We start from the raw sequence: 23,849 nt of genomic DNA, 5'->3' as shown, positions 1-23,849 counted from the left end.
GCTCACAGGTTATATAAACAGGTGGTGGTGCTACCCGAATCCTGTGAGAAACCTCAAGGAATTTCACAAAGACCAGTGCTTGGAGGACCACATCACAGGAAGGACCCACCCCCACAGTCCACTGCACATGAAGGTAACGAATGCCTACTGAGTGACGGGCAGGCCTCCTGGAAGGCCCAAAACACGGCCAAGTGGCCAGGGAGAGGGCAAACAGTGCAGTATCTCTGGGGGCAAGGGTCAACCTCACCAGGTAAGCCAGGGCCCGCACCCAAGCAAGGACAAAATTCCTGAGAAGTCCAGTCATGCATGCCTTCAGGCATGGCTGGATCCAGGTGCACAGATCTGCTTTTCTCTATTTTGTCTCCTCTTCTGGATTCTCCCTACTTGGGTCAAGCTGGCCACGTTCTAATACCTTAGTAACTTCACTAGAAAGAAAACCCCTCTTCTCTGATGGGTCCAGCAAAACTCCTCCAGGAAGACACTCACTGATTCTCATGGGCCTAATTCAGGTCCTTTGCCTAGCCCAGACCCAATCCCCATGTCCTTCATTGTCCAGGCCTGAGTCACGAGCCCACTCCAGCAGCCAGGGGGCAAGCCAGCCCTATGTGACCCAATAGGCTGAGAGTAGAGAAGGGGTGATTCGACAGAGGAATCCAGAGTGTGGTCCCCAGAGGAGAGGGAAACAGGCCCTGATGTCCCCCCTGCCCACTGGTCACTCCAGAAGTCATCATTGCTGGTGAGCCTACTGAACCCCCAGGCAGGCCCATCTGAAGTCTCCTCCCAGCACCAGCAAGGTCCAGGATGGTGTCATGACCCAGTGCCTCAACAGACGTGGAAACAAGGCCACGCATGGGGCAGGAGTGGCTTGGGGCATGCTCTGGGCCTGGCCCTCGGCCCTGTGGGGCTGGAAGGACCCTTATATAAAATGCACCACCTCTTCACTATCTGATGGAGAAGGACACCGGAAGAGTCCTGGACCCAAAACCTTCACCCTCTATCCTTGCCATGGGCTCTAAGAATCATAGCCAAACGCTGCTGCTAGACTGGACGACTTGGAGAGGACATTAGCCACCACCCTCTGAGAGCACCCTCCTCAGCCCACCCCCACCCCCAGGATCTGTCGGACAACAGCGATATATGGACTAGCTGGCTCAGCCGCCTACGGGGCCAGGCAGGAAACCCAGGCAGGTAGGACGGCCAGCATCAGCCTAGGAGGAGGACGGGGAGAAGATGGGTGGCAAGCCCCTCTAAGGACACAGCCACACTCAATGCCAGGCAACTGTTGCCCCTCTGAGTGGGGCCAGGATTGCCAGCTCTTCTAATTGGTCACAAGAAACTGGAAGTCCAGGGCACAGCCTGGGCCCTTTTCATCTCGCCTTAGCAGATGAGAAGGTGAGGAAACGGGAAGGCAGCATCAGAGCCTCCGCAGGAATCGGTGGCAGCTAGAGTGATCAAGCGTCCCAGGACTGAGGGGTTCCCTGGGACCTGGGGACTTCAGTGCTAAAACCACGACAGCCTCAGGCAAACTCAGACAGCACTCTGCCTGGCCTGCGCCCTCGGACAGTGTGACTCCCAGCACTTCCTGATGGGGTGTGAGGGTTCAGGAGACCGGCAGGGCTGGGTCAGCCAGAGCATAACCACCCCTAGACCTGAAGGGGCCGGACCGAGACAGGCCAGCTGTGGGAGAGGCCACCAGACAGACCCTGAGACCTTGGGGATACAGTGAAGGTCCTCACCACAGGCCCTCCCTCCCCAGGCCCCCTGCTGGGCATCTCCCGCTGGCCAGAGCCAACCAGAGCCAGAGGGCCTAGGACCCTGATGAAGGCCAACCTCCCAGGTCACAGAGCAGGGGGAGCGGTGAAGAGCGCATCTGCGGGGCACAGAGGCGAAATTTAGGTCAAGAGATCCAAAAGAATCATCAGTAAGGTCAGAGCTGGGCACAGGCCTCTCAGAAAAACCCAAACTTGCCCAGGCGGGGTTCATGCTAACTCCAATCACCACAGTGGCACAAGTGAGCATCCGGACAACTCTGTGCTCCCCGTGCCTGCATCACAGTGCCCCTCCCCAGAAGATGTGCTCTGGGAAGCCTTGAGTTCCCCACACTCGGGGCTCCTTCCCCTGGGGCCCCTGGACAAGGCTGCCCTAACTCCCCGAAATTGCCTGCAGATCAGGCCTGGCAGCATGGGTGCACCTTTCTGAGAAATGTATCCAGACCTGGCCCTCTGGGGAGGCCTCTGGCGTGTGGGAGGGCTCTGGCACTCCATCTCCCGTGGAGCCTGCTGGTTTCCTGAGTCTGCTTCTCTGGGCGTCCTATCGAGCATGTGAGCTCCTCACCCCTGCCAACAGCAACTGGAATAGCGGTGGGCTGTATGCACCACACAGTGGACCAACGCAGCACCCTCTACTGAGGGTTTAACTCCATGGCCCGCACTGGGCTGAGCGCTTCCATCAGAGCAAGGGTCAGCAGACCTTGACCCACAGGCCACACCCTGCCATAGCCCTGGTTTTGTATGCGCGGCAAGCTACAAATGGCTTTCATGTTTTTAAAGGATTGTAAAACACAAAAGAAAACAAAAAGAATATGCAACAGAGAGAGCTTCTGTGGCCCACAAAGCCTAAAATATTTGCCGAATGAATTCCCTGCTGTGCTGCTCCTCTGAGTCGCTGCCCAGCCTTCAAGCCCCAGGCCAACCTTTCCAGCCAGGCTGGCCACAGCCATCACCCTGGCTGTCAGAGCAGCCTCCCCTCTGGGGTTGCACAGGGAAATGACCCCAGCAAGGAAGAGGCTCCGGCGGGGCAGTGGCCCAGTGTGCACTGGGACTGCCGCCCTCCCCCCAACAGAGCATCAGAGGGGCCGGGCCTGCTCGTGGCTGTCTGGGCCAGCACTGGCATCTGGGGCTCTGTTCCCAGCAGCACTCTGCTCTGGCCTTCCAGGAAGGCATGTTGATAGAACGGACAGGTAAATGAAACTTGAAACACCTACCTTGAGTTATTAAAAAAGAGGCTCTTATAAATTTTTGGGTCCTCTCTCCTCTAATTGATCTCTGCTCTGTGGCCACCCTCACGCCTTTTTTTTGCCTAATTTAATTATTTTATTGAGGTCATATTGGCTTATAACATTGTATAAATTTCAGGTGTACATTATTCTATATCAGTTTCTGTATAGACTGTATCGTGTTCCCCACCAATAGTCTGGTTTTTATCTGTCCCCCTACATATGTGCCCTTCACTCCTTTTGCCCTCCCCCCCACCCCCTTCCCCTCTGGTAACCACTAATCTGTTCTCTTTGTCCATGTGTTGATCTTCCACATATGAGTGAAATCATGTGGTGTTTGTCTTTCTCTGTCTGGCTTATTTTGCTTAACATAATACCCTCCAGGCCCATCCATGTTGTTACAAATGGGACGATTTTGTCTTTTTTATCGCTGAGTGGTATTCCATTGTGTGTGTGTGTGTGTGTGTGTGTGTGTGTGTGTGTGTATATATATATATATGTATATATGTATACATGTATATATACACCACATCTTCTTTATCCATTTCATCAGTTGATGGACACTTGGGTTGCTTCCACATCTTGGCTATTGTGAATAATGCTGCAATGAACATAAGGGTGCATAAATCTCTTTGAATTGTTGATTTCATGTTCTTTGGATAAATATCCAGTAGCGGGATAGCTGGATTGTATGGTATTTCTATTTTTAATTTTTTGAGGAATCTCCATACTGTTTTCCATAATGGTTGGACCATTTTGTACTCCCACCTGCAGTGTATGGGAGTTCCCTTTTCTCCACATTCTCTCCAACACTTGTCGTTTCTTGTCTTCTCAATTACAGCCATTCTGACAGGTGTGAGGTGATAGATATCTCATTGCAGTTTTGACTTGCATTTTCCCTAATTATTAGTGACGTTGAACATCTTTTCACGTGCCTGTTGGCCATCTGTATATCTTCTTTGGAAAATGTCTGCTCAGATCATCTGCCCATTTTTTGATCAAGTTGTTTGGTTTTTTGTTGTTGAGTTGTGTGAGTTCTTTATATATTTTGGAAATTAACCCCTTGTTGGATATATGATTTGCAAATATTTTCTCCCAGTTGGTGGGTCGTCTTTTAGTTTTGTTGATGGTTTCCTTTGCCTTGCAGAAGCATTTTAGTCTGATTAGTCCCATTTTTTAATTTTTTCTTTTGTTTCCCATGCCTCAGTAGACATGGTATTTGAAAAGATACTGCTAAAACCGATGTTGAAGAGTGTATTGCCTATATTTTCTTCTAGGAGTTTTACGGGTTCAGGTCTTATATTCAAGTAATCCACTTTGAGGTAATTTTTGTGTATGGTGTAAGATAATGGTCTACCTTCATTCTGTTGAACATGCCTGTCTAGTTTTCCCAACACCATTTAATGAGGAGACGTTCCTTTCTCCATTGTATCTTCTTGGCTCCTTTGTCAAAAATTAGCTCTCCATATATGTGTGGGTTTATTTCTGGGCTTGATATTCTGTCCCATTGATCTGTGTGTCTGTTTTTGTGCCAGTACCATGCTGTTTTGATTACTATAGCTTTGTAGTATATTTTGAAGTCAGGGATTGTGATGCCTCTAGCTTTGTTCTTTTTTCTCAGGATTGCTTTGGCTATTCGGGGTCTTTTGTTGTTCCATATAAATTTTAGGATTCTTTGTTCTATTTCCATGAAGAATGTCATTGGCATTCTGATAGGGCTTGCATTGATTGCTTTAGGTAGTATGGACATTTTAACTATTTATTCTTCCAATAGCCTCATGCCATTTTTTGGTATCAGAAAGAGGTTTAAATGGGATACATGGTCCCAGGGCCCACAGTCCCTACTGCTCCCTATAATCTCGCCCCACCCCCACCCCCATCTTCCTTATTTACCTGCTTGGACCCAGTAGGCATCCCAGACAGGTATAGAGGATTAACAATTATGTAATGCTTACTTCCTATCCCTGACGTGCTTTTTTCCCACCCCTGGGCCTTTGCATACACTGTCCCCTCTGCCTGAAATGCCCTTCCCCACTTCACTTGCCAGTTGAATTACTTCGCAACTCACAAAACTGAGAATCTGAAGGGCACCCTCTATATGTGTGTGAATGTGTGTGTTTGCCCACTAAGATTGTAAGCTCCTCCAGGATGGAAACTAGGTTGGTTTCCTCTCTGTGCCTCCTGGGCCTAGCACAGGGCAGGCTTGTGGAAGTGTCAAGAACATTTGCAGGACAAATGAACAACTATGATTTATCTCACCTAATTGCCCATGAATGTGAGGTTTCCCCCTGCTCCGGAAGGGACCCCAATATGTGCCCTTTTATACCTGAGGAGATGCTTGTCTGAAATAACTGAGCTTGAACTGATATACTGCTTGGAGTGGGGTGCTGTGCAGACATGGAAAGGCAGGCGGTACTGTCACCAGACCCTGCGCCTTGGCCAGAGAGCCCCAGGGCTTGCGTGGCGTGGGGTGGGCCTGCCACTCCCACTCATGCCATCCCACAGCCAATGCTTGATGTAACCTCAGGTTTCTGTCGTACATACCTGTCCCACACAGACCCCCACCATCTCCTGGCCGAGCAGAGCAGAGGCCCAGCTTTTCCTGGGTGCAGTGGCACCAGGACTGCATCCGGGACAGTGCTGGCATTCCCGGGCCAGATCTGAGCTTCACAGTATGGTTTGAAATTCTTTCTAATCAGAGGTCCAACTCCAGCTACAAAACAGTATTTACAGTACAACCATATTGTTGTTTAAATAATAACTATATATGAAAAGAATAACATTCGGGGGTGTAAAAAGTTCACAGTGGTTAACCCTTAAAATTTTTTTTATTATTTCCTAAAATGAATATGTATTTCTTCTGGAAGGAAAAAATTATAAAGATTTATAATTAGCCCTATTTTTTTTTTATCTGAGGAAGATTAGCCCTGAGCTAACATCTGTGCCAGTCTTCCTCTACTTTATATGTGGGTCACCACCACAGCATGGCTGATGAGTGGTGTAGGTCCGCTCAGGATCTGATCCCCAAAACCTGGGCCTCCAAAGTGGAACACGCCAAGCTTAACCACTATGCTACTGGGCCGGCCCCTAGCCCTATTTTTCTAAGTTAACTCACAGTCATACAAGAATACACGAGTCCAGCCTCTTGGCAGACCTCCTCCTCAGGCCCTTCAGGAGAAGGGGATGAAACAAGCCCGTGGCTCCAGGACCTCCTCCGGAAGTCACTTCTGTGCAGCCCCTGCCTTGCCTCAGAGCCCGGGTTGGGGTGGGCGTGGGGTGGAGCCATCTGGCAGCCAAAACTGAGCTGCACAACCCTCCCTCTTTCCCAAACCACAGATGAGCTTGAGGCCTTCCTCCCCCCAGGCCTTCACTCTGTGGAAGAATTCCTGCCTCAGTTTCCCATCCACCTCTTCACTTCTGGCTGTCCTCAAACCCTGGCCCCCGGCCAGTCTCTCAGACCCTCCCTAGCCATGCACCTTTTGCACTTCACTCTCCCCCCATCCACCCCACACCAGCCGGGCAGGAGGGAGGGGACAGGGGCTGGGGATTGGCTTCCTGCCCATCCCCAGGTCTGGCCTCATGTCTTGCCACTTCTTGTCCTACCCACCTCAGATCTGAGCTGAAGACGAGCTACCTTGAGGCAGGGAACTCCATCCAGGTCATGACACCTGGGGTTTCTGGCCTGGGCTCCCCAAACCCCATCTGCTGTGAGCACCACCCAAGGTCCCCCCAGAATCTCGTGCCCCTGCACAGGTGGAGTGGTCCAACGTAGGGCTCCAGCTGCAGGCCTCAGCTCCCTGGACCCTCCCTCCACTGAAGCCAAGGAAGCCCTGTGCTCCACAGCTCTGGGCTGGGCCGGGTCTCTGGGCTTAAGGAGCCGACACCGAGGTCTGCCTGGCACTTCTGCTCCCATAGGGGAACAAGGAGATCAGGAGGAACAGGTGACCACCCCAGGTTGCCCAGTGGCCACAGCCCAGCTTGGGCATGTGGAGACTAGTGGTAAGGAATCTGAGGACAACATGGAAGCTGGTGAAAGCCCAGCCAGGACCCCTGCTGGAGTTAGAGGGCAGCCCTCATAATAGCACGGACCCCATAACTCTCCCCGGCCCCAGCGGAAATGTCACAGGGAAAAGCAGCTGAGCAGGGCCTGTGCCAGGGGGATAGCAGGTACATTCCATGTCTACCAGGACAGCCATGGGACTCAGCTAGACTACGGAGAAGAGGGGTAGGAAGGAGATCTCTGGGTTGTATGGGAAAAACCAGATCAATGAGCAAATCTCCCAACTATATAAAAGTTGACTTGAGGTTTGAAAAAACTGTGCAGGGGAAGAAGCCATGTCTGTGGCTGCTGTTTGCAATCCCAGCTTGTGGTCCCACCCTGCTGACCAGGAGGGTGAAGGTCACTCCCGGAAAGTGGGGCCAGAGCCAGCCGTGCAATCAGCTTGGGCAGTGGGCATCCGGGACCCACCGGGAGCAGGCTCAGGGCCCTGCTCCTTTAGGCCCTGTGGACTTTTGGCTCCAGCTGCTCAGGCTCACCCTCTCGGAAGCACAGGTAAGAGGCCAGCTGGGGACAGCATCTATGCATGGTCCCACATCCTCCCTCCTTTGGGAGAGGCCAAGCCTGGGCCTCCTGATCCGGACCAGCCCCCACTTCCTGGCTGTGTAACTTTGGGCACATTGCTTAATCTCAACAAACCCCAGGGGCCTCCTGGGCTTCACCAGGTCCCTGACAAGGCTGAAGGCAGGAACGGTCTCCAGCCAGCAGGACCTTATGGGATGCAGCCACCAGCTGCCTAACTGCTCCTCTGGACCTCAGCTCACAGTTCCAGCAGGTTGAAGGGGTCAGGACTCTACTTGGTTACAAACGACAGAAGTCACTTCAGAGTGCCTCAATCGAAGATGGGAATTTATTGAGCACTGATACTGAGAATTCCAGAGATAAATCCTGGCTTCAGACCTGGCTGAATCCAGGGGCTCCCAAAATGTGCATCTTTCTCCATCCTCAGGATCCACTTTGCTCTGGATTGCTTCACTCTCAGACGGCCTCTCCTCACCCCACCCCGAAGGTGACAAGAGGGTCCCCAGTGTCACCAGTCTACCCTCCAGCCAGCTGCACCACCAGGCAGAGGACAAGTTTATCTTTTCTGCTGGTTTCCCCCATGAACCACATGCTGATTCCTGAACCAATACCAAGGCCAGGAGGATTTAGTGCCCATATGGCCAAGGCCCAGGCCACTGTTCTCCCAAAGGCTTCTCAGGGGCTGGTCCCCTAAGCAGGGGGGGATGCTGGGCCAGCAGCAGCTGCAAATACCTCCATAAGGGTCCTCACATTCATGCCTCTCCCCCCATTCATGAGGAGCTGTGGATGCCCAGGAAGAATGGGGAACAGATCTGGACCCTACTAGGACCCCAGGTCTCCTGGTGTCCTGGTGCTAGCAGAGGGCCTGATGACTTCATCCTGTCCCCACTCCAGTTACAGAGGGTGAAGGCAGGTCTGGGGCAGAACAGCCTGATCTCAAGACTACAGCTCTAGTCCTCAGCCGTGAGACCTTTGCGCATGTTCCTCCCTTCTCAAGTCTGCTAACTTCCTCTGACAACCTGCCCTGGCTCTATACCGACTTGCACCAGCCCCAGCCCCAGCCCAGTCCCAGGCAGAGCCTGGCACCCTCCCTGTATCCTACCTGGAATTGTCCTGCTCTCTGTGTGACACTGGATAGTGTCTGCCTCCCACCACTTTGTAAGTGCCAGGAGGGCCGGGGCGGGATTATTCCCACTCATCATTAAGTCCCTAGCACCAGGACAGGCACGAAGTAGCTTCTTAGGAATGAGGGAAGGAAGGAAGGAACGCAAGAGGCCCTGCACAGTGGAGGGTGAGGCACAAACATGGCGGCTCTGAACCGGCCCTGCTATTTCCCAGCAGGATGACTCAACCAAACCCCTCCTTACTGTCGCTGAGCCTTAGTTTCCTCAACGTGCAAATGGGTACAATAAACACCTCCTCCCCAGGGCCTGCAGAGCGGGGGTTACGTCAGGAAAAATGCTCTAGACAAGACGCAAAAAGCTTCGTTTTCTTCTCTAACACGACTGGGGAGGATCTGTTTAGAATTTCAGGATTTTGTTTTTTTAAGTAAAATAAAAAACACCAGATGGCTTCAAAGTACGCAAATATTGGGCCAGTTCTCGTGACCTTCCTCAGGAGACCCAGCAGGAGCGCAGTGGGGAGGGAGGGGACGGCAGGGAACCAGGGTGGGGAACGCCGGCCTCGGTGACGCTGCCGGGGCGAGATCCGGGCTCCAGGCCGCCGGGGCGGAGAAGCAGCTGCGCGGAGGACGGCCGGCCAGCGCCGCTCCTGGGGGGCGGCTTCCTGGGTCCCCCAGCTTGGCTCACGACCTGGGGAATCCCCGCCTCCGAGTTCCGGCTCTGGAGTCAATCCTGGGTTCGAATTCTGCCCAGGTTGGCAAAGTTCCTTTCCATCTGCGAGGAACCTCAGTTTCCTCGTCAATCAACCTGGAGTCGTCTCCTCACAGGGGGGACCAGGTTTAAAGGCCCTCCGTGTGCGCGTCTCCGGCGCCCCGAGAGGAGTCTGCGCACAGAGGGGTGCAAGCCCGGAACAGGTACGTCGTGCCCGACATTGCGCTCTGTGCGTTCCACAGACTGCCTCAATCCTCGCCCCGGCCCACGAGCCAGGGTCCATCGTTATCCCCATTTTACAGACGGGGAAACTGAAGCACAGAGCGATTCAGCCCCCTGCCCAGGGTCCACGCCTAATCCACGGTTGTGTCCGGGTCTGAAATCAGGCTGTCCGCCCCCCACAACCCATCTCCAAGACCTAATGCCCCCCCACAACTCATCTCCAGGACCTAACGCCCCGCGCCCTCGCGTCACAGCCGGGACTAGCGCCTGGAAGCCGCCCCTCGCCCCTGCCGCGACTCCTGGGGCCCAGTCCCCGCCGTTGTCACGACAACCGGCGGCCAATGGGGAGCAAGCGGGGGGCGGAGGCCCCGCCTCGGCCCCGCTCCTGGCGGCGGGCTCTGGGCTATAAGAGCCGGAGGCCGAGCCGCGCGAGCCCGAGCCCGCGGAGCGCCCAGCCTCCGGAGCGCGCACAGCCCCAGACCTGCGAAGGGCGTGAGCAGCGGCCACGATGTGCGGTGAGTGCGGCCCCTCCCCCGTGGCGGTCGCGGGTTCCGGCGCCCCAGCCTCTCAGCGCCTGGGCCGGAGAGCCCGGCGCCGGGGACCAGGAGGCGGCGCGGGACGGGGGCGTCGGTCTGCCCCGGTCCCGACCGAGGGGGTTTCAACGGCCGGGCCTGCCTCCTCCTGCCCCCCGCCCCCGGGTGGGTGTCTCAGGAAGGTGAGAGGAAGAGGGGTGCCCAACTCTGGTCCCGGACTTGGTGAGGGCCATCCGGTCCCCCACAGAGGGCAGGGAATTGGTCCTGGCCCTGGCCTGGACTCTCACATCACGGAGATGTCCGCACCCTGTGTCCAGTAAGGAAAGTGCCCCCAAGTCGCCCACAAAGGCGAACACGCGCAAGCTCGCGCATCCCGGGCGCGGGGTGCCCAACCCTGCTCTCAGCCCCCCGCGGCCACTGAGGTGAGGCGATCCCACCTGCACCCTCCCCGCGACGTCAGGAGCGGCACCTGGTGCGCTCGGGAAGGGCCTTCGCGTCCTCCTCGCGTCCCAGAATGAACCTCCTGTCCCCAGCAGGGTTGATCCCATGTTGCCGCCTCTTTGCTGGAAAGAGCTCTGGGCGAGGCGCGGGGAAGAGGCAGCAGTCACCGCCGCGCCTTGGGCCGAAACTGGGAGAGAGAGTCCAGGGCGGGCAGTGGGCCGGGCTCCGGGCGTCCCAAATACCGCGGCGACCGGGCGCTGTCCGGCGAGCCTGCCGGGCCGTGGGGAGGGCGCCGCGGCCCTGCGCGCACATCTGTAATTCCTTACTCTCCTGGCTGAGCCGCCTGCGCCGGCTGGGAGAGGGCCGGGAACTTCTGCTGGGACAAAAGGTCACTGTGCCTTTTTTTTTTTTCTCCTTGAGTGGGATTCAGTTACTCATTCCAGCCTCCTGTGGCTGGAAGACCTGGTGGAACTTTTGAAGCCGTGAAAGGCCTCTGTCTGACTTCGCCGAGGGCTGCGGGATGGGGTGTGCCAGCGGTGAGTCCTGGACCGAGGTCTGTCCAGGCCTTGTTTCTGAGGCCAGGCGCTCCTGAAAAAGTGAAAAAGGAGCGACTGACCAAGAAGGGAGCAACCAGCTTTGGGGTGCAGCCTCCCCCAGGCCAAACAGGCATCAATTTAAATTCCTGAACCCTCAGCAAACATCTCAGGACTGCGGGCATTATCCGCAATGTATAGGGCTTACTGTGGACGTTTCTGAGGACAGAGATGAGGCAAAGGTGGCAGTTTTGCCAGAAGCCCTTTAGGTTCCACACCCCTCAGTGTGGCATTCAAGGCGCTTCACTAACTGGTGGCCTTAGAGCCAGACTGGTGCACTGAGACCCCTTGTGGTGGGAGGGTCTGCCCATCCAGCACCAGCAGCCTCCTTCCTTCCTCCTCCTGTCCCCACCGCCAGCCCAGGCTTCCATCCTGCTTCCTACTTGCATCCAGCTTTCTCCATTGCCTTTCTGAGCCTGGGGGGAGGCTGGCAGGGGTTCTATCTCCAACTCTCAAAATCGCCGGTTGTGTTCTGCATTCTTAAAGGGCTGCACATGTTCTGTTCCCTAGGGAAAGGATGATTTTGGGTTTGTAACTACCTGTGTCCTCACGTTAGGGCTCCCTGCTTGCACATCCCACCCTGCAGCCCTCAGCAAAGTCAGGGGGCCACGTGGAATTCGTATGTGGAAAAGTTACTTCCTTTTCAAGTAGCCAGCAGAAAGTCTCGGCTGGGTGCTAATGTGTCTTTTACATCTCTCTGACACTAGCCAAGCACTCCTTGCACGAGGAAGCTGTCCCAGGCTCAGCTCACAGCAGCAGCTGGCTAGAATTGAACACACCAGTCTGGTTTTTTTGGATTATGGTCTATGTATGTATGGCAAGTGATACTAGTTTCCTTTTATGGTTGTTTTCTTTTGTAATGAATTCATTTATGTTTTTGAAAATTCGGTCAATTTTATAGAAAAATATTTAAGAAATGATTGTGCATTTGGTATGAGGATATGGCAAAAATGGTGAAGATGCTCCTAGAATAAATCACTCACTCTCTTCACCTTACATTTGGGGAAATTGAGGCCCAGAGAAGTCTGTGCACGCCTGTGTCAGAGCAGGAGTTGTTTTAGGGCCTTTCTCTGGGTTGGCTGCGGCCCTGCGGAGATCCGCTACCTTGAAGCCAGCTCAGAGCCCAGACCCCAGACTGTCTGGCAGGGTCAGCAGGGTTTGAGCTGAAAGGCCTTTCCTTATCAGTTGCTGATGGCTATGCTCAGATTGGCCCTTGTTCTCCCTTGTCTTCAATGCTTCTCCCACAAAAAGCCAGAGCCAGTATTAGTTGATCCTCCACACACTAAGCAAATGACCCTCAAAGTTTCAGTGCACTGGGAGTTTAGCTGAAATGACACGATACTCATGGGTGGTTTTGTGACATCTAGAATTGCCGGCATTTTTCTGACTTTCTGCCAGTAGAAAGGTTACTGTGTTCCCTTTCTCCCTCCCTCCCTCCTTTCCCACTCTCCTTCCTTCTTCACTCAGCCATTAGGGAATGGTGGCTCCTGGAGAGGCCCTACGTTTCCGAGGCCCTGGGGCTATGTGGGCATGATCCTCCCCTAAGAGAAGGGGCAGGTAGTTGGCAGGTCACTGAGCAGGGATGGGATAACTCAGGACATAAATACTGCCATAGAGGGAAGACACAGGCACAAGTGCAGCCTGGCAGCCCTGTGGCAAACCAGCAGGCAGACATCTTTCTGTTTGGTGCACAGGGTTCAAACTTTATTTTTTAATTAGTTGCCAAACTGCAAAATTGGGAGATTTCACATAAGTAGGTGAGATTTTCTACTTCTCTTGAAAAAATCCAAAGATGAGCAACCCTGAGTCCGTATTTCTGAGTTGTGCCCCCGGGATGATGGGTGCAATCTACCCAGTTCTCCCAGCCCCTGCCCAGCTGCCTCACTTGCTGATGTTACCTGTTGGCCCTCATGCAGTCTGAGCTTGGGACTCAGGCACAGTAGAGGCAGGGAGCACTGACTCCCAGGAAGAGAGGGAGGTACCTGGGACAGTGCCACATGGGCCTGGCCTCACATATGAGCTCTGCAGAGAGAAGGAGGTGACAGGTGTGACAGGCTGAGGGCATAGCATATACAAGGGCATGGCAGCATGGACCATGCATGCATGGGGGTTTGACAAAAAGAATTGCACTTCCCATCCATGAATTCTTAAATCTTCCCCATCCCTCACTACTGCATTTAGTAATCTATAAGGGGGGGGGGGAGAGACTTGGCTATGGAGAATTGGAGAATTCTTAGTTTTTGCTAGAAGATAAAGCCCTTGTCTTGAATTCATCATCTTTTGTCTCAGTTGGGGTATTAGTTTCCTCTGGCTGCTATAACAAATTACCACAAACTTACTGGTTTAAAACAATATAAATTTATTTTCTCACAGTTCTGGAGACTATGTCCAAAAATCAGTTTTACTGGGCTAAAATCAAGGTGTCAGCAGGGCCCCACTTCCTCCAGATGCTTTAGGGGAGAATCTGTTCCTCGCCTCTCCCAGCGTCTGGTGGCCGCCGGCATTGCTTGGCTTGTGGCCACGTCACTCCAGTCTCTGTCTCCATGGTCACAGCACCTTCTCCTCTTCTGTGGTCTAATCTCCCTCTGCCTCCCACTTATAAGGACACTTGTGATTGCATTAGGACCCACCCATATAATCCAAGATAATCTCAAGATCCTCAACTTAATCACATCTATAAAGACCTTTTTCCATATAGAGTAACATTTACAGATTGTAGGGGATAGGACCTGATAACTTTGAGGGCCGTTATTCATCCTGCTACAGTTGGGTTCTTGCTCTCAGGTGCCTTCTCCAGGAAGAGCCCAGTGTTGCCAATCCCAGATGCTCAAGTCATGGCCACAAGGACATTGACCAGAGAGCTACTAGCATCCCCTCCACACACATACCCAAGTCCCCTGGTCCCAGCACTCTTAGGCTGGACCCACCACAGTCAGAAGGTGAACGTGGGCATCAGTTGAATACCCCATCCTTCACTGGCAGGTGCCACACACCCAGTTGGACCAAACAGTTTTCATGGTTTCTCTACAAGTCAGTTCTTGGGTCATGTAACTATGGCGCTCAGAGCATCTTGCCCTCCATGCACACGTGTACCCATTCCGCTCATCTCTTCCATGCAAGCAGCAGGCATGGTTTTATTCCCCAGAATCAAGAGAGGCCAGGACACACACACACAGTCTATTTACTTGCACAGTGGTCTTTCAGGAGAGCTTGCCTCTCGTCTCAGCAGAGGAACAGCAATCCGGGGAAGTTATGTGACTCAGGAGAGAGCTCACCCTTTTGTCCCAAACTTCTTCCAGCTCTCAGAACCCCGTCATATTGGTACTCCTTTCCTCCCTGTAACAGGTCAGGTCATGGACAGATGCCTCACAGGAGACTAGGCTGGAGTTGATGGGGCACAGACGCTGGGATCAGGTCGCTTGGCTCGTTACCTCTCCAAGCCACAGGAGCCTCTCGAAACAGAGCCCCCTGCTCAGTGATGTACAGATAAATGGTTAACAACAGCTCCCTGGTTTGCCAATTTCTGTGAGAAACTGTGAGAGTGCCAATACTAATTCGGTTCATCAATATGAGATCCCTGACCGTGGAGTTGGCCCGAGATGCTCACAGTTGGCTCCTGGGAGCCAGTCCTCCCAGCTCCCGCACACCACTGCCCCTACTTACAGGACTGTCGAGATTGAGACTGCCGTGGGCACTCTTGGATAGAGGCTGGCGGGCAGGGCTCGCTCAGCACGGCCTGCTATCCCGCTCTACCTCCCCCACCTCCTCCTCCCCATCATCATGCCATTTCTTCATTGGTTAGTCTTATTCATCAGGGGTTTCCCAAATTCAGGGAAACCTTCTGGAAATTTTGCAATATAACATGAGTAAACAGTGCTTCTAAATTGAGAGGTTATTTTTATATTTAGCAAAATTCATTTATAAAGAGAGATTACCTTGAGGTTACAAACACTCTTGGGAGAAAATTCTGAAGATTAACTTGGCGCAAAAACGATTAAGCAATTTAATCTTATCATCTTTAATTTTCAAAGGAAATATTTCTCTCACTGGAAAAAAATGTCTAGTTTTTTTTATAGCCACATTTGGGCAATTTATATAAGACTTCTGTTTTTTTTCTTAAAAGGTTTTTTAGTATAATTTCCAGAATATGTTGCTTCCCCTTTGCTCTTGGTGAAATCTTAACATGACAAGGACACCAAGAACTTTTCTATTAAAAATAGAAACGCCTTGCCCACGTTTACTGCAGGAGGCAGAGTCTCCTATTATCTCAAGGATTCCAGTGATGTAGTGACTTTAACCCATGGAGTCCCAAGGAGGCCTGAGGCAGGGTAGGGCTGTCCCCAGCGGAGCCAACCTCCTCCTGAGCCCGAGCCAAGACTGGGGTCCCTGTGCCTTTGTGTGAGAACCAGGCTGTGCGACCTCACGCTGCGTTGACACCTCCGCCTTTGCTCTCGCTTCTGCCAGGAGGCAGAGGATTGTCGTCCCCACTTCATCAGTAAAGTGGCATTCCCCAGTCTGCAGGAGCAGAGACTGGACATATCGAGAGGCCACAGCCTGCTGTGCGGCCCTTGCCCTTGGCCCAGTGGCTTCCCTCACCTGGGGCCTCACCCAGGAGAGTAGACCTGCCCCACCTCCCCCAGCACATCACACACACACCCCCAACGCTCAAACTCGCACACACTCACATACACACACATCCGACGCTCAGACACAAACTCACACACACATATACACACATGCTCACACTTCCACACTCATAGACACTCACGCACACACATCTGACGCTCAGACACAAACTCACACACATATCCACACACACAATGTCACACTCATACACACTCTCACAAACACACATACTCAGGAATTTTATGAGGCAGGAATCCAACTGGCCATGTCTTCTGTCAGGGCGGGGAGTAATCCAATCTAGGACTTAAACTAGTATCTAATCTCTACTAGGCCCATGGACTCTTTTTTTTATTATTACTTTTATGTGCACTGCCACCACAGCATGGCCACTGACAGACGAGTGGTGTGGTTCTGCGCCTGGGAACCGAACCTGGGCCGCTGAAGCGGAGTGCACTGAACTTTAACCACTAGGCCATCAGGGCTCCAAGACCAGGCATTTCTCCAAGCCGCCTCGGGAGGGATTTTGCCATCCCACCTGTGCAGGAGTGGGAGGGATGTAGTGGGAGCCAGCCTTGCTGTCATTGCCACTGCCCTGTGTGGAGGGACTGGATGGGAAAGAAAGGTGGAGTCAGAAGCAGAAGTGTCCTGTTGTAGGGGAGGGCTCCAGGGATCAGGGGAGGACGTGTCCAAATGGCCTGGACTCAACCAGGGGAGCTCTGCAGTCTGTCCATCAGATGCCAGCTGGGCATCTCCTCAAGGGCCAGGTCACCTCTGTGCGAGCTGATTCTCACCCTTGGGGTGGGGTCTAAGACAGCTCCTATGCTGATTGGGCCAGCGGTGATGAGCACCCTGCAGTCAGATAGGCCTGGCTGTGAGTTGCTCGAGTCTTTGGCCTCAGAGCCAGAGACACTGTGTCTGTCTATGGGAACCACAGCCTTGGCACAGGGCGTTGTGAAGATCAGACGAGATAAGCTTCTGGAATTGGCACATGGGAAGCCTCCATAAATGGTGGAGGTGGTGGTCTACTCTGCAGCCCCCTCCCCTCAGTGGAGATCTGGCATCCTTTCCCAGGACCTGGTTCATTTATCTAGAAGGCTCTCCTCACTCCAGTCCCGGGATCATCACAGTGCACGAGTGTGGGAGGGTAGTGCTGGGGACATAAGCCTTTGTGCTTGAGTGTCTTGGGGTTACCCCTCAACGCTGGCACTGCCACACTGCCCTTGTGAAAGGGACTGACACTCAGGGACCCCCAGCTCAGCACTACCTGCCTCCCTGGCCTTTCTGTCCCTCGTGCTCACTCCGGGGGTTCCAGAGAACAGATCTGCTTGTGTGTGGCTGTGTTGCAGGCCCAGCTCAAAGGCCAACTTCTCTAATTACCCCCTATCCATTTCGTTTACTCATGCATTCCTTCATTCAACAAACAGCTACTGAGCCCTTAAAGTGTGCCGAGCTCTGGGGTAGGTACTGGGGATACACCAATGAATAAGACAGATAAACAAGACACATGTGGTCCTATCCTCATGATGGTTACAGTCCAGTGGGAAATCAGACAAAAGACAAGGAAGCAAGTGCTATATGGGAAACAAACAGGACCACGCGACTTTATAAAAAGGAGGAGAGGGGAAGGCCTGCAGTTGACCAAGGGGGTGACCCGCCAGCTGACACCTGCAGAGTGAGTTGAAGCCACCTTTGCGCAAAGCCAGCCCAGGAACTCTCTGACCCTTTCCCACCTCTCAGCTCCCAGCCCCTCTGCCTGCAAATCCTCTGAGGGGTCGGGAGGTCCCTGTGCATTGTGTTCTCTCTCAACCCACCCTGCGAGGCCCCCTGACGGGGCGTCTTGGCACCTCTCAGCACCCAGCACAGTGATGATGCCCTCGTGGGGAAAAGTTTATGGGATGAACTAAATCTTAATCAAGCTGCAGCCAAATCACTCATTTGGTTTAACCATCATTTCCCCAAGTGGAAAGCCAAGAAGAAATACCAATAGAATGGTACTGTTTTCCCCTTGATTTTATTTGATGATGATTTCTCAAGGGCTTCCTGTGTGCCCCATGCATACCTGCATTTGCACCGCATGCTCCACAGGAGTAGAGAGCTCCTTGCGCACTTCATTTTCACGGACACTTACTAGGCAGCAGGCAGTGTTCTGCGTGCTTTACAAAGACTCTGTGAATTCTAGCAATAAGCTTGGGAAGGAGGTGCTGCCATCACTCCACTCCACGGGTGGTTCAGGGACTTGCTGCAGGCCGCACAGGAAGCAAGGGGCGCGCTGGGATTTGAAATCAGTGTTTGGTGGAGGCCATGTACACCAGCCGCCACCCTCTGCTTCCTGCTGTCACAGAGAAGTGAGCAGGCAAGCAAGGAGGCCCTCCAGCAGGGGCCCGAACCTGTCCTTTGCGCTTTGGACCGTGTGCTCTGACTGTGCTTTCCCCCTGGTTATGGCCGTCATTCCTCCCAGTGAGCTGGGCAGCCACAGTGAAGTCAATAAAGTCAGATTGGGCCGGATGACGATCCCGTTCCCACTGTTCTCTAGTTCACATAGTGGCATGTGGTGGAACAGTGTGTTTGGGCACACAGTGAAATATCCTGAGCATACAGAGAGCACATGTGCAGTGGAAGGGAGTGTCTGCCCTGCATCCAGCACCATCCTTAGAGGCAACCACTGCCCCCGGGTCTTGGGTGCCCTCCCAGAAATACTGTGTGCGTCTCCCCAGCCCACCCTGCATCATTTACTCATGTTCTGCAAGCCGCTTTGTCCCCTTGACGCATCTTGGAGATGTCGCTTGTTTTCCAAGAGAACGCACAGCTTCACCTGTTCTCTGTGTAGGGTGCCTGCCCGTGGCCCCACGGTGGCCCCACCGTGTGGCTGCACCGTCACTTACCTGGTCCTTGCCAGGTGTCAGTCTGTCTCCAGACTTCAGCTGCCACACACAGCACTGAGCACTCTCCTCAGATACGCACACATGCCTCTCTGTGGAGATGTCTGTTGGATACATTCCTAGAAGTGTAACAGCTCTAGTCAACAGATGTGTACATTTTAATTTTGATAGATTGCCAAATTGCCTTCCAAAGAGAGTGCACACATTTAAACTCTCACTTATTGTCAAACTGTTTGATCTTTGCTGATCTCATAGGTAAAAAATGGATTCTTAGCTTTCATTATGGATGGAAGGGATTCCAGGAGGGAATTCTGATGGGAATAGCAGGAGAAATTCTATTTAATTATTTCTTTAAAAATAGGAGGAGCATGGTGTGAATGCTATTTTAGTCACTTCATCTCAGTAGCGTGCAGGGAAAATCCAGCCAAGAGGGGGAGCTGCGAGAGGAGAGAGGTGGTGCTTAGTTCATGAAAGAACTTACTGAATAGATGCCGGCATGCAAGAGATTTTTTGTTGAAAATTAGACTTATGCCTTCTTGTGAAAACACCTTGAAAACCACTCCTTGGCAGCCCCTTTCACCACAGTAATCTCCTGGACTGTACCTGAGTGGCCGCCAAGCCTCCCTGCTGGGTGTGGACACAGCTGGTTGTCCTGAGGACAAGGACCCTTTAACGGCCCCAGCCTGCCAGGGGCTCTGGCGGCAGCCCCCGCACCCCTCCAACCAAGGAGGCTGTTCTGGATCTGCAAGTCAGAGACGCATACGTGCCTGCCATGAGTTCAGAAGTGAAGCTGCCCGGAGGAAGGGGCATTGCCGGGAGGATTGGAGAGCAGAGTCATAGAGCACACGCGCTCTCCTAAAAACCTTTCGGATTTAAAGCCTTTCCAGAGTTGGTGTATGGCCTTTGTGTCATCTGCAATATGCCTGTCAGCTCCCCTTCGTGAGATGCAGGTGTAATTCTAGAATGATTCCCAGGATGCCAGGAAAGTTTGGTAGTTCAAGAGACTCCAAAAATGATCTGTGAGTTGCTCCCTCCTTCACCTAACCATATCCCAGAGCGATGTGGTCTTTATAGTTACTGGAATTTGGCCGTGTCCCTCCAGGGAACTTTCTGATTTTTTGCAGAAAAATTAATGTTTTGAAAAACTTCACCTAAACATATTGTGGTGATTGTTGCACAACTCTATGAATATACTAAAAATCATTGAATTGCACTCTTTAAATGGGAAAATATTATAGTATGTGACTTACGTCCTAATAAAGCTGTTAAAATTTTTTTAATATTTACATTAAAAGGTAACTATAGGGTTTTTTAATAAGTAAAGTCACAAAAGCACATCCCCTGCCCAGCTGTGTTTAGTTTGAAGTGTGGGGTGAAGATGAGCCCCTGGCACACAGATGCTCTGCCACCCTGCCGCAGGGCGGGGGGAGGTGGGGGGGGGACCTTCTCTGGGGCCATGCCTGAGCTGCACACACAGCCCTTCCATTTAGCGCCTCTTGCCTGACCTAGAGTCCACCAGGAAGACAAAAATAGCTGACTGCCAAAATTACCCTTAGCCATTTTTAAAAGAAAACGTCTGTAACTGCTCAGAAAGCACAGTGTGCATGTTTTTATACATAAACCTTGCACCTTAATACTTGTGTGCAAATGTATCCTGTGTACAGTAATGTACAGTAACTAAGAATGCAAAATATCATTTTCAGCACTGGTTACATCTGTCGGCTATTTTTTGACTGACTGTGTCCAGGTGAATTTTAGCAAGTTAAATCTTCACATGATGTGACCCTTCTTACTGCTTAGGAATATAAAATTCATTTAATGGATATTTAATCATTCATTCAGATATACCATATTGACTTGAATCTAACCTACTTAATGACCAGAGATATTACAGGTGGTGTTGCATATAGTCGTGGTCAGCTCTGTTACCTGCAGGCAGGTGTCCTCTCTGAGGTTTATCTCTGGCAAATTTTTTTCCCAGTTTTATTGAGATATAATTGACATATAACATTGTGTAAGTTTAAGATGTGCAACATAATGATTTGGTATATGTATATGTTGCAAAATCATCACCACAATAAGATTAGGTAACATTCATCACCTCACATAGTTAAAATTTTTTTTCCTTCTGATGAGAACTTCTAAGATCTACTCTCTTAGCAACTTTGAGATATATGATAGAGCATTGTTAACTATAGTCACTATGCTGTACATTAGATCCTCAGAACTTATTTATCTTATAACAGGAAATTTGTACCTTTGGCCAACTTTACCTAATTTCCCCACCTCCTACCCCCCACCTCTGGCAACCACCAGTCTGATCTCTGTATCTATGAGTTTGGTTTTTTTTAGATTCCACATATAAGTGAGATCATACAGTATTTGTCTTTCTCTGTCTGACTTATTTCTCTGTCTGACTTAGCATAATGCCCTCAAGGCCCATCCATATCGTAACAAATGGCAGGCCTCTTTTATGACTGAATGATATTCCTTTATAGATAGATAGATATAGATATCTAGATCTCTATATATCATATATATATACACACACACACACATGTCACAATTTCTTTATCCATTCATTCGTCGATGGGCACTTAGGTTGTTTCCATGTCTTGGCTATTGTGAATAGTGCTGCAGTGAACATGGGGGTGCAGATATCTGGCAAATTTTCAATCTTGGTCAGACCTTTCTGTCATCCCAGCCAAATGTAGTTGGGAAAATAAACCATATATATATATATATATATATATATATATATAATTTTTTTTTTTTGCCCTGAGCTAACATCTGTTGCCAATCTTCCTCCTTTTTTTTTTTTCTTGAGGAAGATTGTCTCTGAGCTAACATCTGTGCCAATCTTCCTCTATTTTGTATGTGGATCACTGCCACAGCATGGCTGACGAGTGGTGTAGGTATGAGCCCGGGATCCAACCCTGGGCTGCCGAAGCAGAGTGTGCCAAACTTAACCATTAAGCCACAGGGCCAGCCCCAACCTTCTTTTAACCCTATTCCTCCCCAAGGCAGCACTGCCCACTGGTTTGGAGCATTTAAGTCCTGAAGTCAGGTCTCCTTGGCTCCACTCCTGACTCTGTCCCAGTCACAGCCTCCTGAGGCTTCTTTTCCAGAAGGTAAGGGGAGGGTAATGGCAGGTCCAACCTCTAAGGTGCTGCAAGCTTTGATTGACACCTGTGTGGGAACGGTTGGCCCAGTGCCTGGCACACTCTGAGGTCTCAATAAGATGAGTTACTGTGAATTACCTGAAGCCCCATAGCTTTTTCACTATCCAGGCCATTGCTTCCCTGATTAATACAGATTCCTGGTCATTCTATTCCACATACATTTATTGAACAAGGGCCGTGTGCCGAGACAGTGAGAAATATAAAGATAGAATGCCCGCCTGTGTCTGTGTCAGGAGATGTAGATGTCCCAGATGCAAGAGCACGGGGGGGACCAGAGCCGGGGAGCACTTCTGCTGGGGCCGGGACAGGCTGCAGGGCAGGGAGGACGAAAGGACAGAAGGATGCCAGGATGGGGCACTCATAGGGCAGGTTAGAGACGGATCCAGGGTCCGTAGTCCCAAGAGGGGGAGTGAAAGAGTTTGGAAAGAACCAACATGACACCTGGTACTTCCTATTTGGGAAAATATTATTTTGAAATACACATACAGAAAATAAAGCCAAGCAAAATCTCCTTGGCTTGTGTGCCTTGCTTGAAGATAAGCTTTCTCTAGGGGCCAAGAAACAGTTTTACTCCTGCTGTTGTAAAAGTAGTGTTTATTGATGCTAAAGCTCCAAGTAGCAGGGCCGGTAGAGAGTGGAGCAGAGGCCCCAGCCCTGTTCCCACCTGCCTCAAGAGGCTGCTGTGACCTCCCTATGACTCTTCCCAGGCGTGTTCTGTGCAAATCGGGGAATTCACGAAGGTGGGGACGTCCACACTTCCCTGGGTGGCTGGGCTGTTTTGCTGATCTTTGTTGTTATGAATGCTGCCCCAGTGAAAGCCGTCTCCGGCAGGAGGCCCATGGAGAATTCCCCACAGTGGAGCTGCAAGGCCATGGTGTGTGCGTGTGTTCTCCACGTGCCTCAAGAGTCTTTCATCACAGAGGAAGGGCTGCATATGATGCCCTTCCAGAAGCAGGAAGGGCACACGGCTTTTCTTCGGTTATGTTGGGAAGGCCACATCTTCCTCTGCAGGCAGCCTGGAGCCCTTCTGCAGTGCAGGAATGGCAAAGTTTTTCTTTTAAACACGAACCAAGTGTTTTATAAACGTGCGGTTTTTCCCTCTTGTCACAGGAATCTTTGCCTACATGAACTACAGAGTCCCCCGGACGAGGAAGGAGATTTTTGAAACCCTCATCAGGGGCCTGCAGCGACTTGAGTATAGAGGCTATGACTCGGCAGGTAGGCCCTGCAGGCCACTGCAGCATAAACATAACGCTTCTTCTTTAAAGAAGTTTGAAAACTCTAGAAAAGTAGAAAGAAGAAACATGGGTAAAAAAACCTCCATCAAAAGTGCCCCCATCAATATCTTTGTGTCCCTCTCCCGGTCATTGCCGTGCGTGTGTGAGGGTGGGCTGGGGAGTGGACAGGTGGAAATGTCATGCATAGTTTTTTTGTGTTTATAACTAATTGCCATTATGTAATTCTGTAATTTTATATTCTTTTTTCACTTATTGTAGCATTTTCTATTATCCTAAACTCTTCCTAACGATCTATATAAGTGGCTGCACAGTCCTCCACTGGATGACTGTCTCAGAGTTTACTCCTCCATCCTCTAATAGGTGGATGTTTAGTCTGTTTCCCATTTTTAATTAAGCAGCCTTAGGAGGAAGGGAGAGCCAGATCATTGAGAGCCCTATCAATTCTTAACAGAAAGCAAGTCTGATGAAAGGTTGCAGGAACATGAATGCAATGCAGATACCCACTAAAGAATGCAAAGTGCATAGCAAGTAGCAAGACAAATGCCCTCAAGTGAGCCCACTGCCTTCAGTGGCGGGTGTTGGGGTGCGTCTCCCACAGGCTCCCGAGGGCTCACACTGGTTAGAAGCCAGGGAGGCAGCCACAGCCCGAGTTCCAGGCGCACACTCCCTGCCTGCTGTTAAGCGTTGCCACAGTTACAGCCTCGTCTTCCCAAACTGATATCCTGAACA

At 51.5% G+C, this 23,849-nt stretch overlaps 1 protein-coding gene across 1 annotated transcript in view; it reads left to right on the top strand.

The window, feature by feature from the left end:
• Window positions 1–10,082: 10,082 nt before the first annotated feature.
• Window positions 10,083–23,849, top strand: part of GFPT2 (glutamine-fructose-6-phosphate transaminase 2) — a 43,695-nt gene continuing 29,928 nt past the window's right edge. Inside the window, exons 1-2 of the mRNA XM_058548216.1 lie at window positions 10,083–10,143; window positions 22,993–23,100. Of these exons, the coding sequence (XP_058404199.1) occupies window positions 10,137–10,143; window positions 22,993–23,100 (115 nt within the window). The 5' untranslated portion in view covers window positions 10,083–10,136. The remainder of the gene's footprint in view (window positions 10,144–22,992; window positions 23,101–23,849) is intronic.

Source organism: Diceros bicornis, chromosome 1 (assembly GCF_020826845.1).
Source record: "Diceros bicornis minor isolate mBicDic1 chromosome 1, mDicBic1.mat.cur, whole genome shotgun sequence".
Taxonomy (NCBI): Eukaryota; Metazoa; Chordata; class Mammalia; order Perissodactyla; family Rhinocerotidae; genus Diceros; species Diceros bicornis.
The sequence above is the reverse complement of the archived record's forward strand: the minus strand, read 5'-3'. Positions and strand labels throughout refer to the sequence as shown.